The following is a 19,074-nucleotide window of genomic DNA, read 5'->3' as shown; positions in this document are numbered from 1 at the left end:
ACCAGCAGATGAAAGACTCTCTGTATCTTCCTTTCTCTTGTCTATAACTCTGCCTCTCAAATAAATAAATCTTTTTTTACTTTTATTTAATAAATATAAATTTGCAAAGTGCAACTTTTGGATTATAGCAGCTTTCCCCCCCATAACCTCTGTCCCACCCGCAACCATCCCATCTCCCACGCCCTCTCCCACCCCATTCTTCATCACGATTCATTTTCAATTATCTTTATATACAGAAGATCAACTTAGTATATACTAAGTAAAGATTTCAACAGACTGCACCCACAAAGACACACAAAGTATAGAGTACTGTTTGGGTAGCAGTTTTACCATTAATTTGCATAGTACAACACCTTAAGGACAGAGAAAAATAAATCTAAAAAATAAATTAAATCCATTGATTAGGGTTGAACAGCTAATCCAGACAGTACTGCCACAGAAGAATTTAGACACAGCTCCCACCTATTTGGGCAGGGCCTTTGTGGAGGATATAAAGGATCAATGTATTGTTGGGGCTGGAAAGATGGTTTAAAATGTTAATGGCTTGCTGGTCTGTTTCCCACCTGAGACCCTAATTTTGGGCACTTGACTGGCACTCTTAACTTCCTAGCTCAGCATGGCTATTGGGTATCCAAGAAAAAGCACAACTGGTCTATCAGGAAATAAACTATTTGGGGCTCTTCCTCACTGGGGGAATGGAAACTGGCCCCCTGAGAGAAAATGATACATGTAGCAGACTCCTGTTGCTATAATCTTAATACAGCTCCAACTAACAGATTATGGATCCTTGGGTAAAGGAAAATAGCAAAGCTCCTAGATCAGGCTCTCAAGGGCAAGCCAGAGCAGGGCCCCCTCCTTTGGCAAAGAACAAAACACAACCTTTGCCCAGTTAAAGTCTGTCATGACTGCGACCCCTGCACCAGGGTTGCTAAACCTAGTCCTTCAAAACAGGTAGGCAATCAGACATGCTAACTGCTGCCCAAGGGGGCATATGTGTCATGCTCTAAGAATGTTTTTTTTGGAAGGAAGGGGAGGTCAATCAAACTGGACAGTTACAAACTCATGTTCACCATTTCTTGGGTAAAGCCAGACAATTCCACAACCTGGCTGAATGAGGCTGGAATTTTTGACTTAACATCTGGTCATGGAAATCCTGGCTATTGCCCCTCCTAGAAACCCTATAGTTTCCATCCTCTTGCTTCTTCTCTTTGGACCATGTCTTTACTATTCCTGTCCATTGTGTCTCTTACAGAGTATAAGCCGTCTGGCTCCAGATGGTCATGAGACAGGGATATGACCAGTCCTCTGGACCATGCAACACAGTCATCACCCAGGCTCCCCCTGAATGCTATAGGACAGATAGCAACAGAATGCTCATAACCAGCTCTACACCCATCTATCAGCTCTGAAACAAATACAGAAGATGGGCTCTTATCCATGTTACCCCCATCAGATTTTGGGTTCCTTTTCTTGAGAGGGGAATGTTAAGATAGCTAGGGAGATTTGAGCCTAAGTGTATGTGAGGAGCTGAAAGAAAAATTTCCATGTGATGGAACAAGGAAGCAAGCCTTGGAAGCCAACCAGTATTTGCATATTAAAAGTCTTGCCGTAGTTCACTGACCTGGCTGGGTGGATTCCCACTCTCTCCTTAGGGGCATCCTATAGGAATTTCATGAGCCTTTTGCCCAGGAGACTATTACAAAGTTCTGGGAGAGATTCCACACCTAGAAAGCCCTCCACACAGCAATATTCCAGAAAGGGGGTAGGGGGAGGAGAAAGAAGGCCCATGCTCAACATCTATAGAAACGCCAGTCTGAATGCAGACTGGGCTCAGTTTTTTACTGAAGTGCCCACCTGGACTGTCAGGTGCACTTTCTTCATTAGTTCTCCCCATTAAACTTTGCTTGCATGCTTACCACCAAAAAAATTTGAAAAATAATTTAAAAAGTCATCCAATCATCCTAGCAACACTTTGGGTAGGTATTATTACAAGCTACATTTTTAGAGAAAACTGAACCTCAGGGAGTTTAAATAATGTAATTGCGTAGTTACTCAGCTGGTAAACGGAGGAGCTATGATCTGAACTCAGCCACAGCTTGGCACATAGAGATAATAGTTCCTATTGATTACTGCAACTGCTGTGACCACTGTTAGCAAGAAGAGATATAATAGGGCTGTTTTAAGAAACGTAATTTTATATTTAAGTAAATAACTATTTTACTGATTTATTGATTATATTAAAATAAAGTGTCATTCTCATAACCATGAAGGCGCATTCTTAGAGCCTCAGGCTGCTTGTAAAAGCCTCCGACATCTAAGCAGCATTAAGAGATCTCAGGGTCACTAATACTAAACTCAAGGGCAAGAATCTGGGCTGGGTGAAAAAGAATTCATAGGTTATAAAGTTTAACTAATAAGAGGGAAGGCAAGGAAACCAGTACTTACTAAGCACTTCTTAAAAGGCTAGGCACGGTTCTACATGTTTTTACCTATTATTTCATGCAATCCGTAAGTATTATCACCAGTTTAAAGATGAAGCACATTAAAACTGCAATGAGACACCATTGTGTACCTATTACAATGGCCCAAATCCAAAACAAAGGTAACATTAAATGCTGGTTTAGAGCAACAAGAAATCTTATGCATTGCTGGTGAGAATGCAAAATGATAAGGCCACTGTGGAAGACAGTTATCAATTTCTTACAAAACTAAACGCACTCTTACCATACAACCCATCAATGGAGTTCCTCAACATTAAATTCCTCAAATGATTTTAAAACTTATGTCCACAGTAAAACCTGCACATTGACATTTATAACAGCTTTATTCACATTTGCTAAAACTTGGAAGCAACTAAGAGGTCTATTGGTGGATGCATGGATGAATAAACTGGTACATCCAGACAATGGACAACCACTCAGTGCTAAAAGAGAAATGAGCTATCCAGCCATGAAAAAGACATGGAAGAAATGTAAGTGCATACCCCTAAGGGAAACAAGTCAGTCTGAACAGGCTGCACACTGTATGAGTCCAGCTATCTGACGTTTAGAAAAAGCCAAACCAGGCAGACAGTAAAATGATGAACAGCATGGAGGGATGAACAGGAAGGGCCCACAGGATTTTTAGGGCAGGGAAATTATTCTGCATGAGGGTATAACAGGAGACATAGTCCATGACACATTCACCCAGACACAAAGAGTGTGTAACACCAACTGCAAAACCTATTGTAACTCCGGATGGTGGGGGACTCTGATGTGTTACCATAGATCCATCAGTTCTAACAAATGTGCCTTCTGGTGCCTGATGTTGATGAAGGAGGAAGCTATGCATGGGAGGGAGCAGGGGAAATATGAACAATCTCTGTGTCTTCTGTTCAACTTTGCTATGACCCTAAAGCTGCTCTATGAAATAAAGTCCGTTTTTGAAAAAGCATACCCTTCAAAAAATTCATATATGAAACCACATAAATTAGAGTAATCACTATATCAAAATCCTTCTAACCAAGGTAATTATCAAGCATCTTTCTGTTTTCCAGGGTTGGCAAGAATTCTAAATATCCCTTAAGTATGTGACTAAATTAGAATTTATTATTAGTTAAAATTAGAATTATTAAACTTTATAACCTCCTTTTTCATTTTGAGTGGCTAGTGTTGAGGCATAGCAGGTAAAACTGCCCCCTGCAATGCTGGCTTCCCATATGGGTGCTAGTTCTAATCCCAGCTGCTCCACTTCTGATCCAGCTCCCTGCTAATGTGCCTGTAAAAAGTAGAAGATGACCGGAGTGTTTGGTCCCCTGCACCCAACTGAGAGACCTGGAAGACGCTCATGGCTCCTGGCTTCAGCCTGGTCCAGCTGTGGCTGTTTCAGCCATGTGGGAGTGAACTAGTACATGGAAGATCTCTATCTTTCTCTATAACTCTGCCTTTCAAATAAAGAACTTTTTAAAAGATTTTATTTATTGTTTATTTGAGAGGTAGAGTTACAGAGAGAGGGAGAAACAGAGAGAAAGGTCTTCCATCCACTGGTTCACTCCCCAAATGGCTGCAACAGCCAGAGCTGAGCTGATCAGGAGCCAGATGCCTCTTCCTGGTCTCCCACACAGGTGCAAGAGCCCAAGCACTTGGGCCATCTTCTACTGCTTTCCCAGATCATAGCATAGAACTGGATTGGAAGAGAAGCAGCCTGTACTAGAACGGGCACCTATATGGGATACCAGTGCCACAGCACTGACCCCAATAAATAGCTTTTTATTTTTTAATTTTTTTAATAAATAGCTTTTTTAAAAAAAAAGAATGTTCATTTTAAATTTTCTGAATTTTTATATGATTTTTTTTTCTTTTTATATTGTCCCCCCCCCCCGCCCTTTTTTTAACTGCCAAGGATTCTAGTAGATGATTACTGCCATTGTCCTGGGGCAGGAAGACAAAATTTGTATCTTAAAAAATATATTAAACTTGCTATAGCTGCTTTTCTGTTTTTTATTCTTGAGGAAATTGTGCTATGCTTGGGAAGCCTCTATGATGAGCCTTGTCTTTGGAGACAGAACATCTCTATGTTAATTTGAATAAGGCTGGGATTTAAAAGAGTTAAACTACTCTGTAAGATAGAAGTTTTTAGTGTATTCTTTGAAGCACTGGATACAGGGTTTTGGTTTGTGAACTCAAGAATGAAGAGTGATAAAAGAGAATTCCTTTAAGGGGATAGCAGCTCTGGGGACACTGTAGCAGTCAGGACTACGGGGCGGGGGGGGGGGGCAGAGAGGGGGGGGGAGGGAGGGAGGGACAAACTATAATGGACCCACTTCTGATGGGGAGGACCAAAAACTTTGGAAACAGTTGTCCAACCATTTTATGATTGACTCTCATCCTGAGCATCCGTTCCCCTTTGTTCGCCAGAATCATCAGTAAGACACTATTGCACTGGATGACAGTGCTTTGAGTAACAAGCATGTGAAGGGGGGGGGGGGGGGGAGCATAGGGACCAAAGTGAGATGGGGAGGAGCTGGCAGCAGTCAAGGGAAGATGACGACAGCAGAGGCGTCTTTGAGAGGGTGTGGCGATGTGGGGGCGAGGGCTCACGGGGACTGGGTACAAACCAACAAACTCCAAGCAGGGGTGCATATGACTGGAGGCATCTGCACTTGGGCTTCTGCTCCATGCGACCTCCCCAAAGAGATTTCTGATTGCTTCGCTGGTTCAACACAGTGAAAACATATAGGAATCCACTGTCCTGAATGATTCTCTTTAGAGCACGTACAACATTGTTCATTAGTCTTCTAGAGACAAGACTGTCTTACCACTGCTATGTCTCTAGCATCTGTGATAGGGCCTGGTGCACAGCAGGTAGTCAACTGGTGTTAGTTAAGAGGTTGATAAACCACCTAAGTCCTCATTTTCCAAGTTGGAAATAAAAACCAATTTCTCCTGGCCTCCTATTTCCCCCAGCTGTCAGTCTCTCCAGTTTGGGTAAGATCAATAATTCTCCTGTACATGTAGACCAAGAGGCTCCTCCCCATCATTCACCACTAAAATTCCTTTCATTAATTGTACAGTTTTGAGCATGGGATTGGGACAATCAGAAATGTTGTAATAAATGTCTCAGCTATTTGAGTTGAGGGTTTGCAAGGAGAAACCTGTTACCCTAGATGACAGGGATGGGAGGAATGTGTGGCTTCAGATGACAAGCACTGATCAGCTGTGCCTCAGTCTGGGTAATGAGCTCTACGGAACCTGCAAACACATCAACTCCCAACGCCCGCAACCCTTTGTGCCTTTAGCCACAGGCCAACTCAGATTCCTTCGCTGACACCAGACCCCCTCTTCTAGGATAATTATTTCTCTTTTGCGCTGTCAGATTTTTTTTTGTTTTGTCTTACTGACATTAGCATCAATCTAACACAATTCCATACCATCACGCTTCTCCCAATCCCAATAAAACATTTTAGAATATTTAAAAAAAAGTGTCTATGTCAGTGATATAGAAGGAAGAAAAGAAGATCAAACAATAGAAAATAGTCATTTTCAAAACTGCCCACAGGTGTTCCCTCCTTTTATATAGTCAGTATTATGAGAGGAAGTGGAAATCTTTGATTTGATGCTTTTTACTCGGGAAACATGGTAGTTTCAACAAAAGACTTTTGGATCAAAGGATTGGATATGATGACCATGACTCAGTCCCAGCACCTGCCTAATCACCATAACTCACCAGGTAGCAGACACCAGGATGTCGTTCAATGCCCCTCTTGCATTACCTGGTTTTCTTGTTGGTCCCACTGGCAAATCTGCAGGACCTGACCCAATTCTTGCCATTGCTGCTTCAGGTACTTGTCTAGTTGCCTTCTCCTGTCTTGTAGAAGTTCAAGAAGGCTGTCAATCTTCAGACAGCTGCTATGAGCTCCTTGAATTAATTCAGGATTCATATTAGGCCCATCACATTTGAATTTTTCTATGAAGTCCGTGAGTTGTTGACTTTTGTTTAGAAGCGCTAGAGATTTTTCTAGAAGTTCTAAAAGAAATTAGAAAGAAAAAAGAAGAATGATATGAGCAAGCTACTACTAATAGTTGTACTCTTAATATAATGTAAATGTAACTTATATGAACACATAATAAGGTGCACTGCAAGGAATTTAAATGCATAAACATAAACTACCTTCACTACTTGAAATATGTTGGTCAAATATCTTGGCATAACAACGGTTATGGCACTAGCTGCCAAAGAGTAGAATGCGGAAGTTTAGTGGTAGCATGATTGAGTATAGGGAGCAGAATGACTGTGGGAGTCTGGCATGGCTTCTCTCGGTTTTACAGGTGGGAGACTGGTTACAGTGCTTACGCGCCCTGCAGTGTCCTGCATTTGAAGGTGATTGGACTCAAGGTTTAGAGGGTAAAGCCTGTACTAATCACCCCAAAAACTCAACAAATGAGGTGGCCAGGTAGCCGGATGTTGGGACAACATCTAGTTAGAAAATGTTTACTCAGTGGAATAGCTCTAACCTCATTCTTCACCCAGTTCTGACCAACTGCTGACATGAAGGACTATGAGTCCAGAGTTGATGAGGCCTCCACTGATTAAAAGATTTCTAAATACATTGAGCACAGAGGTATGATAAATGTTTGAGGAGATGCATGTGTTTCCCCCGATTTAATCATACAATGTATATACACACTGAAACATCACACAGTGCCCCCTAAATACATACAATTTCTATCAGTCTTTTTTGTTTTGTTTTGTTTTGTTTTTGTTTTTTGTTTTTTGACAGGCAGAGTGGACAGTGAGAGAGAGAGACAGAGAGAAAGGTCTTCCTTTGCCGTTGGTTCACCCTCCAATGGCCGCCGCGGCCAGCACGCTGAGGCCGGCGCACCGCGCTGATCCGATGGCAGGAGCCAGGAGCCAGGTGCTTTTCCTGGTCTCCCATGGGGTGCAGGGCCCAAGCACTTGGGCCATCCTCCACTGCACTCCCTGGCCACAGCAGAGAGCTGGCCTGGAAGAGGGGCAACCGGGACAGAATCCGGCGCCCCGACCGGGACTAGAACCTGGTGTGCCGGCACCGCTAGGGGGAGGATTAGCCTAGTGAGCCGCGGCGCCGGCCTCTATCAGTCTTGAAAGTCCTAAATACAGAGTTAATGATAAAGCTTTTGATTTGCAAGTGCTTTACAATTTGTATTTTTAATTTAAAAATGTGACAGAATAACAAAGCATACTTAACTGCAAAATAGGCCACAAGTTTCTACTCCTGGAGTAAAGGGTATTACAAGTTTAGGGAAAATGTTCTGGAATGAGTATTTTAAGTCCAAATATGGAGAGACCAGCAAGAGAGTAAGGATGGAAGGGAGGTAGTTCAGAACAGCAGGCTGAGGAGCACCCACGCTTCGGGATCAATTGGAGGGGCATTTAGGGACTGTTCATCTCCACAGCCAAGCATGGAAACCGGGAGCCATCATCCTCTTTCTCATCCTGCCATAATCAAGACCTGTTACTTTTGTCCTTTGTCTACTTCTCTCCATGTCCACTGCGGAAACACCTGCTACTCGGTTTGTGCTGCCTTCTCTTGACTACATCATCCTCTGATACAGTCATCCATTCTCAAAACCTTAGACAAAGGGATCTTTTCTCAGCCTCTCTTTCTCTGCCTGCCTCTCCCTCTCCCCCCCTTCCCCCTCCCTCTCTCTCTCTCCCTCTCTCTCTCTCTCTCTCTCTCTCTCTCACACACACACACACACTTAAAACAATGGCTTCGCATTAACTTAAAAATCCCTTAACGTGAACTACCAGGTTTGGCATGATCTAGTCTCTAGCTCCCTTTTTAGATGGTCTCTACCTTTCATCCCTACCTTCTCACACATGCTACACTGCCCCTGTCCCTTGAGTTTTCATTGCTTCTTCTGCCAGGACACCATTCACCACTCTCCTCAACTCCCTCTTTCCTTATCTTCATTCTGCTCATACTTCAGGTTATCAACTCAATGTCAGTCTCAGGAAATAAACTAGACTGGACCAATCTTCATTCTTATAACACAGGTTTTCTCTCATTCAAACATCTTGCCAGTCATAACTTTACATTGATGTGAGGAGTTATCTAATATCTGTCTTTGCCACAAGGCTCCCATACAGTAAGAGGGTAAGGACCATGAACACATCCTCAGTAATCAGAGTGGCTGGCATGGTGCAGATGTTTCATAATTTCCGTAGAATGCCACAGTGAGCTCACATATAATTAAAGCAGATGAAGAATTAAGAGAGTTAGAGATGCTATGGGTCAGAAGTCTTCTAGAAACATCACAAACAGGAAGCAATTGAAATGATTTGGGATTTTGTGACGGAGTAGGTAATGGAAACAGGAAATCAAGTTACCAGGTTGAGAAGTGGGGAGAGAGTGATCAAGTGAAGATGATAAGTCAAGACAATCTTGGGACTTTTGTTGTTAGAAAAAAAAAAAAAACACTAGCAGTGTGTCTTAAGAGCAGGGTTGAATATGCTCCTTTTTTATTTTTAGTATGAAAAGTAAAGAACACCCAGAGGACAAGTACTTTAACAAACTTCACAGCAACACCAATGGACTAAACCAGTGCTAAAACCTGCCTTGAGGTTCTCAGCTCGTTCTTTTCACTCTACAGTGGCTACTTCAGCACTGTCACATCTGGCAGTTAACTACACAGTGAGGATCAGTCAGTCTCATCCAACTGACACTTTTTTTGAGAGCTGGAAAAGAAAATGAGATATGTGAATACACTGTAAAAAGGTTATTTTGAGATGAAAAAAAGGAATTTGAAGTACTATCTGTCCAGTGAAATATTAGCAGCATCTGGTCAGAGTGCAGAGAACATAAATATGTGCACAATGCAATTTTCTGAGGCCTTAATAAGGTAAAGAAACAAAGAATTAAACCCATGGACTTCATCCTGGACAGGAGGAGGGGGGAATTCAAACAGGATAAGGAAAGTTAGAGCAGACATTAAAATTACAGTACATTTCTTGAGCAAAGAAATGGAAGCAAACAAGGGCAAGACAAAGGCAAGGGAGAGAGTGTAGAAAAAGATGTGTGTGTCTACTCTTAGAGGAAAGTCAAAGATACAACAGAGAAACAAGGTCAAGACAATTTACAGAGGTTGTTGTCCATCAAACTGAAGTTTTTATTGTATAACCTCAATAGAGTGATTGGAGTGACTGACTCTCCTTTAATATATACAGAAAGAGAATTTTTCCCTTGAATTGAGAAGATGTTAATATTAATACTACACAAACACACACACACGGGAAGTATGAGCTGGAAGCAGGGTTTCCGCATGGTACGTCTTTCCTCCCTTCCCATAAACAGCTCTTACATATTCAATTTTTAAATGAAAGGAGGAAACATAAGTTTGGTTCTGAGAGTAGTGCAGACTGACAGAGGAGCAGGCCAACCTGTTCTGGCTCCACAGAATATGTATAGTTCCCCAAATTTCAATTTGCATTCTTTTCCTGGTTTCCTGTTTTAGTTTTAGCCAAAATAGTACAACCATTCCCATATGCATCCAGCTGTGCAGCCTCTTGAGCCCAAGTTAGCTTACAATGTGCTCAGGCTGCAATCTGCTACCTTCTACCATGAGGAAGGTAGATAGATCCCTCCGCCAGGTCCCTTGGGCTCCCTCTGTCGGTTTCTTCCATCGTATTTGTTCTAGAGCTTCTATTTCCCTAGCTATTTACTCCATCTGTCGATCATACAAAGTGATGTAGTTTTCCTCATGAGCAACATTTAGCTATATGATGACCTTCAAATATAAAAGTCTCTACAGTGCGTTCATTTTAAATACTGTGCATTTCTGCATATTCAAAACTCTACTTATTGATACAATATCTTGTGACGGTACATAGATACTCAATAACATTATTATTTGCTTTGATCAACTCCCACTATATATTTAAAAATGGTGGCAAAGCACATTTTAAATTATTACCTATAGAGGCTGGCACCGCGGCTCACTAGGCTAATCCTCCACCTTGCGGCACCAGCACACTGGGTTCTAGTCCCGGTCGGGGCGTCAGATTATGTCCTGGTTGCCCCTCTTCCAGGCCAGCTCTCTGCTGTGGCCAGGGAGTGCAGTGGAGGATGGCCCAAGTGCTTGGGCCCTGCACCGCATGGGAGACCAGGATAAGTACCTGGCTCCTGCCATCGGATCAGTGCGGTGCACCAGCCACAGCACGCTGGCCGCGGCGGCCACATTGTAGGGTGAACCAACAGCAAAGGAAGACCTTTTTCTCTGTCTCTCTCTCACTGTCCACTCTGCCTGTCAAAAAAATTAAAAAATAAAAAAATAAGATAAAATAAAAATTATTACCTATAGAATATGCCATAATTATTAAGTATAATTAACCAATTTCAGATAGATGATGATGGATTTTCAGAAGTTAAGTGGGTTTTCAGCTCATTAAATATTGTTTCCAAATAAGTTCTTTCTAAAAAGTTTCAAAGTTAAAGTCTTGGTGCTGAGATCATGGATGATATTTCTAAGATATTTTTAAATTTCAAATGTTCTTCAGTGGGATGGTTTTTCTTAAACTTATTTAATGGGCATTTCCAAAAATATACAGATGTAGAGATAAGGTCTAATGGACCCCATAAACCTCTATCTAAGCTATGTGAAAATCAATTTATAACATCTAAGAAAAAGGAACTCATATTATGACTTCCTGTGATACAGCTTCTTGGATATTGTGATCCTTTTAAAATGGCCACTAAAAAACTGTAGGGTGAAATTCTTATCCTTGTGTAGTAGCATTCGTGTACCAAGACAAGACACCAAGGCCTCTTAACAGGAAGCAGCCTTCATTATGCCAGCATAAGACCCAGGTAGAATTTCTTACCCAAAATCCTGAGTCCCAAATAAGGAAGGGTTTTCTGTTATATATGGTTTTAGCCTCTTTGTCTCCCTCATATGGTTACCTGCATACATTTGATTGGATATTCTGATGTTACATGGCAGCCACAGGATTGATACATGACTGTGCAGGAGAAAGTAGTACTGAAGATTTTTTTTTAAACACATACTGAGCTGTAAGCTGTCTGGCAAGGGTTAACACCATTGCTCTTTAGTAACAAGCAGAACCTGAAATGGTTACATAGAGGTTGCATATAGTCCCCAAGAAGATAGGGACTATGGTGGAAGCATTCATAGGCAAGCCTGTAACAACCGCATTTCATTCCCAGGACAGATGCCTCCTTGCTTCTTCTTCTTCTGACCTTGGGAAGGCCTCTACCACAACTTTAATCACGTCAGGCAGAAACAAGTTTAATTAAAAGACAGAGGCCTCTGCCACGGTTGAGTTTAGAATAAATTTTCTCTTCTTTAACGTCCCTACAGGATCTAGTTTATTGATCATTTTTGCATCTTGTACCATGTCTTCCATTGGGATTAAATACAAAACACACTCAACAACCATTCTTTGAAGTGGGCACTATTCTAATCCCAGAGATTGAGAGATGCACTAATTCCTCCTAGCCAGGGATTCACAATCTGGTGATTGGGGATTTAAAAAGGAAGTAAATTATCACTACACAGTGTGCTGGGTGGTGTCTCAGAGGAACCCGCAGGACGCACAGAGGGAAACCTATGACAAGTGTATACCTGCCCTGCTAAACTGTAGACTTTCTACGGACAAGGACCATGTACTCCCCTTGACACATGGCCAAGGGTTTCTCACCAAGTATGAGTTCAGAAAATATTGTTTAGTTATGTGTTGTTTAATTGAGGTCAACCAAGCTGGTTTATAGTCTGAAATCATCTTTACTAGAAAAGACTTTAAGCAGGCATGTATAACCCAAAGGGGAGGAGACCAGAGAGGACGTCAGTGTCAGCAATTTCAAGGATTCTCTTGCGGGCAATAGACTTGTTCTGTAACATTCCAGAGGGCAGAAACTTCAACCCATTCATCCTGGTTCTGACCTCCACAATTTTATAGAATAAGTTTCTTCTTTGCATCATGCCTCAGCGTTGCTGAATCAGGAGAAAGCATAGGTGAAGCTAATGAAACTAAAGTGAACATTGGGGCGAGTATGATTACAGCTTCTCCAGTTACCTTTATCAGTTTTTGACATCCTAACCCACCCATTTTGTACTCTTCACTGATCAATACCTACCTCAGAAACGCGGTAGAACCACTAGCTGCACCAACAGATGTGTTTGATTTCCTTAAATCTTAAGATAATAGACTCGAAACCCTTTCTTAAATACCAGGATTTCATTTTTAGCATGCATTTCCAATCAGCTAATCTCAGTCACATCCTCCTGAATTCGTGGGTTAACACGTTTCATCAGCTACCCACTAGATGAAAGCAGAGCCCCTGAAGCCACCGTCGAGCAGGTGTGTCAGAAGCCTGGTGTCCTGACCAGGGTCCCTTGCAATCCTTGTGCATCAATTCTCATATAGAGGGGCACAAACATTGCAAGAGAGACATGCTACCAGAGCAGAGAGAGATTTTTCTCATCACAAAAATAGAACCTGCTTCCTGTTTTCAGCTGGCATTTGTATCCATTTCTTCAGACTAAGAGGAGACCCATTGGTCTCTGGAATACCTTATCCCAGAAAAGCAAGCCAATGCAGCCATTGTCAGCTGGGCACCAGACCAGTGCCGCCCAGTGCTGCAACACAAAGCATCATGCTCTCCCACAAAGTGGCTCCCTGCACCCCAGGTCCCAGTAACTCTGAAGGAGCCAACAACAGCAACAACAAAACAGCACTGAGCTACCCAACCACTTTGAGCTCCAAGTCCAAATATTTGTGGAAACATCTCTGCTTCCACAAGCTGCCAATCCCCCTGGAAAAATGCTTTCATGTGATTGCCTTGGTAATGAACCTCTGCAATGCAAGCTTCAGTCACTGTGAAGTTTCCAGACCTAAAATCGCTGGGTGATGATCATGCGGCTTGGATAAAGACTGAATTGAGATCACAGGACTCATCTCAGCTACCTGCACTTTGGATTTCATGGGATTCTGCTAACTCCCTCGGGCGCCCTCAGCAGCTGCTGCGGCTGCATAAAATTGGGCAGCTGGTGCTTTCACACCAAATCTTTGGATGCTGTTTATAATCTTTGTTAGTGGTAGGTCCTATCAATTAAGATAATATGCACATGAGTGTGAGTGTGTGTGTGTGTGTGTGAGTGAGTGATAGGCTCTCATAAAAAGACACCTTGGGAAAAATCAAGTCCTTGGATCTCTGAGCTTTGGGAAAGTTGTAATAAGTAGTGAATCACAGTTATCTATTATCTAGGACCCTTCAGATGGTGTTATAAACACAGAATCAGGGTTCGGGAGCTAGACATTAAGTCAGAACTGAGACAAATGAATTCAGGAAGTTCTTCCACTCGTACCCAGTTCTACTTGCCGGTAAAGACACATTACAAATAAAAGAAGTGGGGCTGGCGCTGTGGCTCAGCGGGTTAAAGCCCTGGCCTGAAGCACCGGCATCCCACATGGGCACTGGTTTGAGTCCTGGCTGCTGCACTTCTGATCCAGCTCTCTGCTGTAGCCTGGGAAAGCAGGGGAAGATGACCCAAGTCCTTGGGCCTCTGCACCCGTGTGGGAGACATGGAAGAAGCTCCTGGCTCCTGGCTTCAGATAGGCACAGCTCCAGCCATTGCGGCCATCTGGGGAGTAAACCAGTGGACGGAGGGCCTCTTTCTCTGTCTCTACCTCTCTGTAGCTCTGTCTTTCAAGTAAACAAATAAATCTTAAAATAAATAAATAAATAAAAGAAGTGATTGTTCCCAACTATGTATCTACTCTCCATCCGCAGAAGCAAATGACACACACACACGACCCTTCCACCAATGCTTTCCCTACTCCAGAGCTGGCCTGCCCCAAATTCTGAGGGAGAAAAGCACAGCACACAAACGGCTACTTAGCAATCATCCTGTCTACAGATTTTCAGAAGAGTTGAATTTTTTTGTACAGTGCTTCCTCAGAAATCGGTCTGGGAAAATTCCTGATTCCTTATTCCAGAACCGTAATGATAAAAGAGGAAGTGTTCTTTTCATTCATATCATTCAGAGACTGCTGTTCATTTGTTGACCCTTAGAAGATTTCACTGAATTCGACCATAGACACTCAGCCGACAGAGATTTCCTGAGGATCTGCCCTGTGCTGGGCACCATGCTATTCGCTGGAGATGAAAGGGCGGACAAGGCGGAAGTGGGCTCTTCCTCAGACAAGCCAGTTCCGTCTCCCGTCTTAGATCTCCAAAGACTGCGTGATTGACAGCCCTGGGTTAAGTCTCCTGGAGACTCCCCCACCATCTCCCTAGAATGATGTGCAGCTATTTCCTTCTCTGAGGAGATGGTCAAAAATAAAGCTTTATCTAGTCTTCCTTGGAACAAGCTGACGTACATAAAGTAAAAATATACTGCCATACGGAAGCAGATTTTAAACTTTAACATTTCATGTGAGGAATGAACTTACCTTTAGAGTGATGCTCATGAAGCCGAAGAAGTGACTTTAAGGACTCGGCACTCTCAAATTCATGAGTATTCTGGAGGAAGTCTTCAGCTTGATCTATTTTAATAGCGAACTACAACAGAAACACAGGAGAAAAACATTTACAAATTAATGTGTCATTTTCTATTCATATATATGTAAATCAATGGCCTACGGGACTTGTGTGTGTGTGTGTGTGTGTGTATCTATTACTTCACATGTGTATTGCTGTGGAGGATATATGTGAGTGCATGTGTTTGCATCTGGTCAATTTACAAAGAGTTACACTTCTTTCCTTGTATTTCTTTCATTGCTAGATCATGTATGCTGCAATAAATCAATTTGTTTACTGTTCAAATTCTATTATTTAATTTAACCAGGAGCTGGCATTCTGGTACAACAGGTTAAGCCACCAAGTATGATGCCAGCATCCCATATGGGTATTGGCTTGTGTCCCAGTTGCTCCACTTCCAATCTAGCTCCCTTCTAATGTGCTTCAGTAAGCAGCAGAAGCTGGCCCAACTGCTTGAGCCCCTGACACCCCTGTGGAAGACATGGACGGAGTTCCCCGCTCCTGGCTTCAGCCTAGCCCAGCTCTGGCCATTGTGGCCATTAGGAAAATGAATCTCTAGATGGAAGATACCTGTCTCTTTCTCAGTCTTTCCCTTTCTCTCTTTGTAACTCCAATTTTCAAATAAATAATAAATAAATCTTTTTTAAAAATTAATGTTTCATGACAATAGGTCTGATCTGATTTCATCATCATTTAAAAAAATCATCTATTATTTTTCACTTTATGTTTCTGTGTGGGAGCAAACTGTTGAAATCCTTACTTAATGTATACTAAGCTGATCTTCTGTATATTAAGATAATCGAAAATGAATCTTGATGTGAATGGAAGGGGAGAGGGAGTGGGAAAGGGGAGGGTAGTGGGTAGGAGGGACGGTATGTGGGGGAAGCCATTGTAATCCATAAATCGTACTTGGGAAATTTATATTCATTAAATAAAAGTTAAAAAAATTAATGTTTCAACCAGAATTATCGTGCCCTATAATGAATGTCATCACTTTCAGTGGTTCCAAAACAGTTTCTGAAAGAATGAACAGCAAGTTTACACTAACAGAAACCAAGTGGTTGGCTAATCAACAATCTGTGAGTTGGACTTAGGAACTCAGAAGGTTGAAAGACTCTTTTTCCCACATAATTAAGCTTACAAAGGAAAAGTGAAAGTTTCAGAATACACGAAGCAAAAATTATATATATTTATAGAGCAAGTGGTTTGAGAAGATACACACCCAATGGGTGCCTTTATGAGAAGAAACAGAATTAGAGATGTTTGAGCAGACATGAACTTTCAGCTTTTGAAGATATAATGTGCATTATTTATATAATTTATATTATAAATATTTACATAAATAAAAATGAGACTAGATACAGAATGAAAAAACTCTCATCTGGTTCAATGAAAATGCCAAACAAAATGATACCCCAAGGGGTGAGAAATAGGATTGGTTTCTCTTTTTTCTCCATGAAGAAAGTATGAAAGGGAGAAATATGCTTGAAGTGATATTAAAATCTCCAAGGAGATCATCTCAGATACAAGTTTTGGAAATGAAAAAAATATAGCTGGTTATCCTTAGTAGGAGACAAATAATTCAACGGTAATTGTTATAGTTTTAAGCAGCATTTTAATCAATATGTTCACCATGGGATTAGTTTAATCAGTGAGAAAGACATAGAAGCCTACCACAGTGCTTGTCCACATTTTCAAGGTTTCTTTCAACTATTATCTTTGAAATTGGTGTTTTCTTTAATATCTTAATTAACTATTTGAATAACAAGATATAATATATTTTGATTATGAGGACAGCTGAATAACATTGAGTTATAAATGGTATGGAATGATGGGAGAGGAACTGGTGAGCATGTCCTCTTTTTTTATTTAGTGAATATAAATTTCCAAAGTACAGTTTATGGATTACAATGGCTTTCCCCCCCATAATTTCCCTCCCACCTGCAACCCTCCCATCTCCTGCTCCCTCTCCCATTCCATTCACATCAAGATTCATTTTCAATTCTCTTTATATACAGAAGATCAATTTAGTACATATTAAGTAAAGATTTCATCTTTTGAAATGCAAAGAAGGCTTCTGCCATGCTGTTAGGATAGCCTGATGGACATGAGCCTTTCTAACTTGGGGCTGGGTTCCTCAATTGCAGCGGTTGAGCGGAGAATGGCCTACCCAGTGGTTAAGTCTGTGAGCCTGAAATCATCCTGTAATCACTGTCAAGCATGAAACAGTAAGACATTTTGTACTTCTAAAGAACTCCCGCACGCACACAGTTCAGTGAGGGGATTACATCCACACATCATTAACACGTCTCACTCTTTCAGCGTCTAACAACTGATTTGAAGGATATTCTTTGAAGAGGATCTTCAAAGAGACAAAAAGAATAAAGAAAAAGGAAAACAACCCACCACTAGCAGATGACTTGTTTTTTTTTTTTCCCTGCAGAACAGTACAAAAAGTTTCGGAGCCATCATGTAACTTATATCTATATTTCACATTTGTATATAAACTTTAAAAAAATCAACAAGCACATAATTCTATACTCAGGAAAGCTTCCCTAATGCTGTCAGCTTTTATCCTATTAGGATTTTCTCTTCCCTGTCTAAAAGTTTACATCTTTATTGTTTCTGCAGCTTATACAAGGTATCAACAAGGAGCACTTTTCAAAGCTGTTCTTATTAATTTCGCCCTCTTCTTTTTTATCACTAATGAAAAATTGCTTTGGCTTACAAAGCAGTGGAAGATTCTATAGGCGTTTGCCTGCAGCTTAGTATGGAGTGGCCCAAGACTGGAGCAGGAGAACACCAGGAGCAATGAGTCTTCCCACTAGATCCAATAAAAGCTCATTCCAGCGTAAGAGCAGGAGCCCCAAGCAGCACTGTGCTTCAGCTCAGTGTTTCCCTCTGTTTCTGGAAGCAATTTATTCATCATGGAGCAAAGAGTTAGCATTCACACTGTAAGATGGTGAGAAACAAATGGTGAGCTTAGCAGTAGGAAAAAGTTAATTCCCTGTGCTCAAAGGGGCTGTTTCAGGGGTAGTTAACACCCATGCCCCACTGACTAAGACGGAATGAATCCAAATGTACCTATGATTTGGCCTCTGTAAATGTATTTCAGCTGGTTTATTCCTTTTCAGGAAAGATTATGTGTGGGACTTTCCCCCAAGACGGTCTGTAAACTGAATTATGAGTTTGGCTGTAGTGTCCCAATTTTCTAAAGCAAGCCAATTACAATAAGGCTTCTGCTCCTGTTTGCTTTTAAGTGAGTTCATAATGCATGAGATTGTCTACCCCCATTTTTATGTTCTATAACTAATCTTCTTTCCTTCATTATTTTGGATTTAGGTCTTGAATTTTGGGTTTACAAATGTCATATTTTTCAAAGCTTGTGCTTTATCATAATTAAGCAGTGCTTTCATATCAAAATGAACATGCTGCCACTTGACAGTGAAATTTCCAGTAACTGTCTTAACAAAACACAACACCTCTTCTCATGCTGCTCTTGGAGTCTCACATTGTGAAACTGGGAAATTAAAAAAAAAAAAAAAGTAATAATAGCAGACTTAAAGAAAACTTATATAGAGAAATGACCTTTTAGGTCCAGGAATATTTCCTTCTTTTGTCGTTTAGTGAGTTCAAACTATGGAAAATCAGCTACATACCTTAGGAAAGTACTCCATAAAATTCTAGTTTGTAAGTCAAACACTCTACACAATATTCTTTATATTTTAAAATAAGCAAAAAAGAAATCACATCCTACAACTTTTAGCCAATGGGAACATTCTAAACAAGTATTTATAGGGGCTGGCGCTGTGGTGTAGCAGGTAAAGCCGCTGCCTGCAGCACTGGCATCCCATATGGGCACCGGTTCAAGTCCTGGCTCCTCCATTTCTGATCCAGATCTCTACTGGCCTGGGAAAGCAGCAGAAAATGGCTCAGGCCCTTGGGCCCCTGCACCCGTGTGGGAGAACCAGAAGAAGCTCCTGGCTCCTGGCTCCTGGCTTCAGACTGCGGAGTGAACCAGCAGATGGAAGACCTCTCTCTCTCTCTCTCTCTCT

General features: G+C 41.5%; 1 protein-coding gene across 2 annotated transcripts in view; it reads right to left on the bottom strand.

Annotated features, from left to right (window-relative positions):
- Positions 1–19,074, bottom strand: part of CCDC141 (coiled-coil domain containing 141) — a 202,735-nt gene that overhangs the window by 140,273 nt on the left and 43,388 nt on the right. For both annotated transcript variants that reach the window (XM_070070578.2, XM_070070581.2), the window contains exons 4-5: positions 14,932–15,040; positions 6,251–6,504 (exon numbers count right to left, since the gene is read on the bottom strand). In XM_070070578.2, the coding sequence (XP_069926679.1) occupies positions 6,251–6,504; positions 14,932–15,040 (363 nt within the window). The remainder of the gene's footprint in view (positions 1–6,250; positions 6,505–14,931; positions 15,041–19,074) is intronic.

The sequence above is a fragment of the Oryctolagus cuniculus genome, chromosome 3 (assembly GCF_051225735.1).
Source record: "Oryctolagus cuniculus isolate XC-2025 breed Fujian yellow rabbit chromosome 3, ASM5122573v1, whole genome shotgun sequence".
In the NCBI taxonomy this organism is placed as follows: domain Eukaryota; kingdom Metazoa; phylum Chordata; class Mammalia; order Lagomorpha; family Leporidae; genus Oryctolagus; species Oryctolagus cuniculus.
The sequence above is the reverse complement of the archived record's forward strand: the minus strand, read 5'-3'. Positions and strand labels throughout refer to the sequence as shown.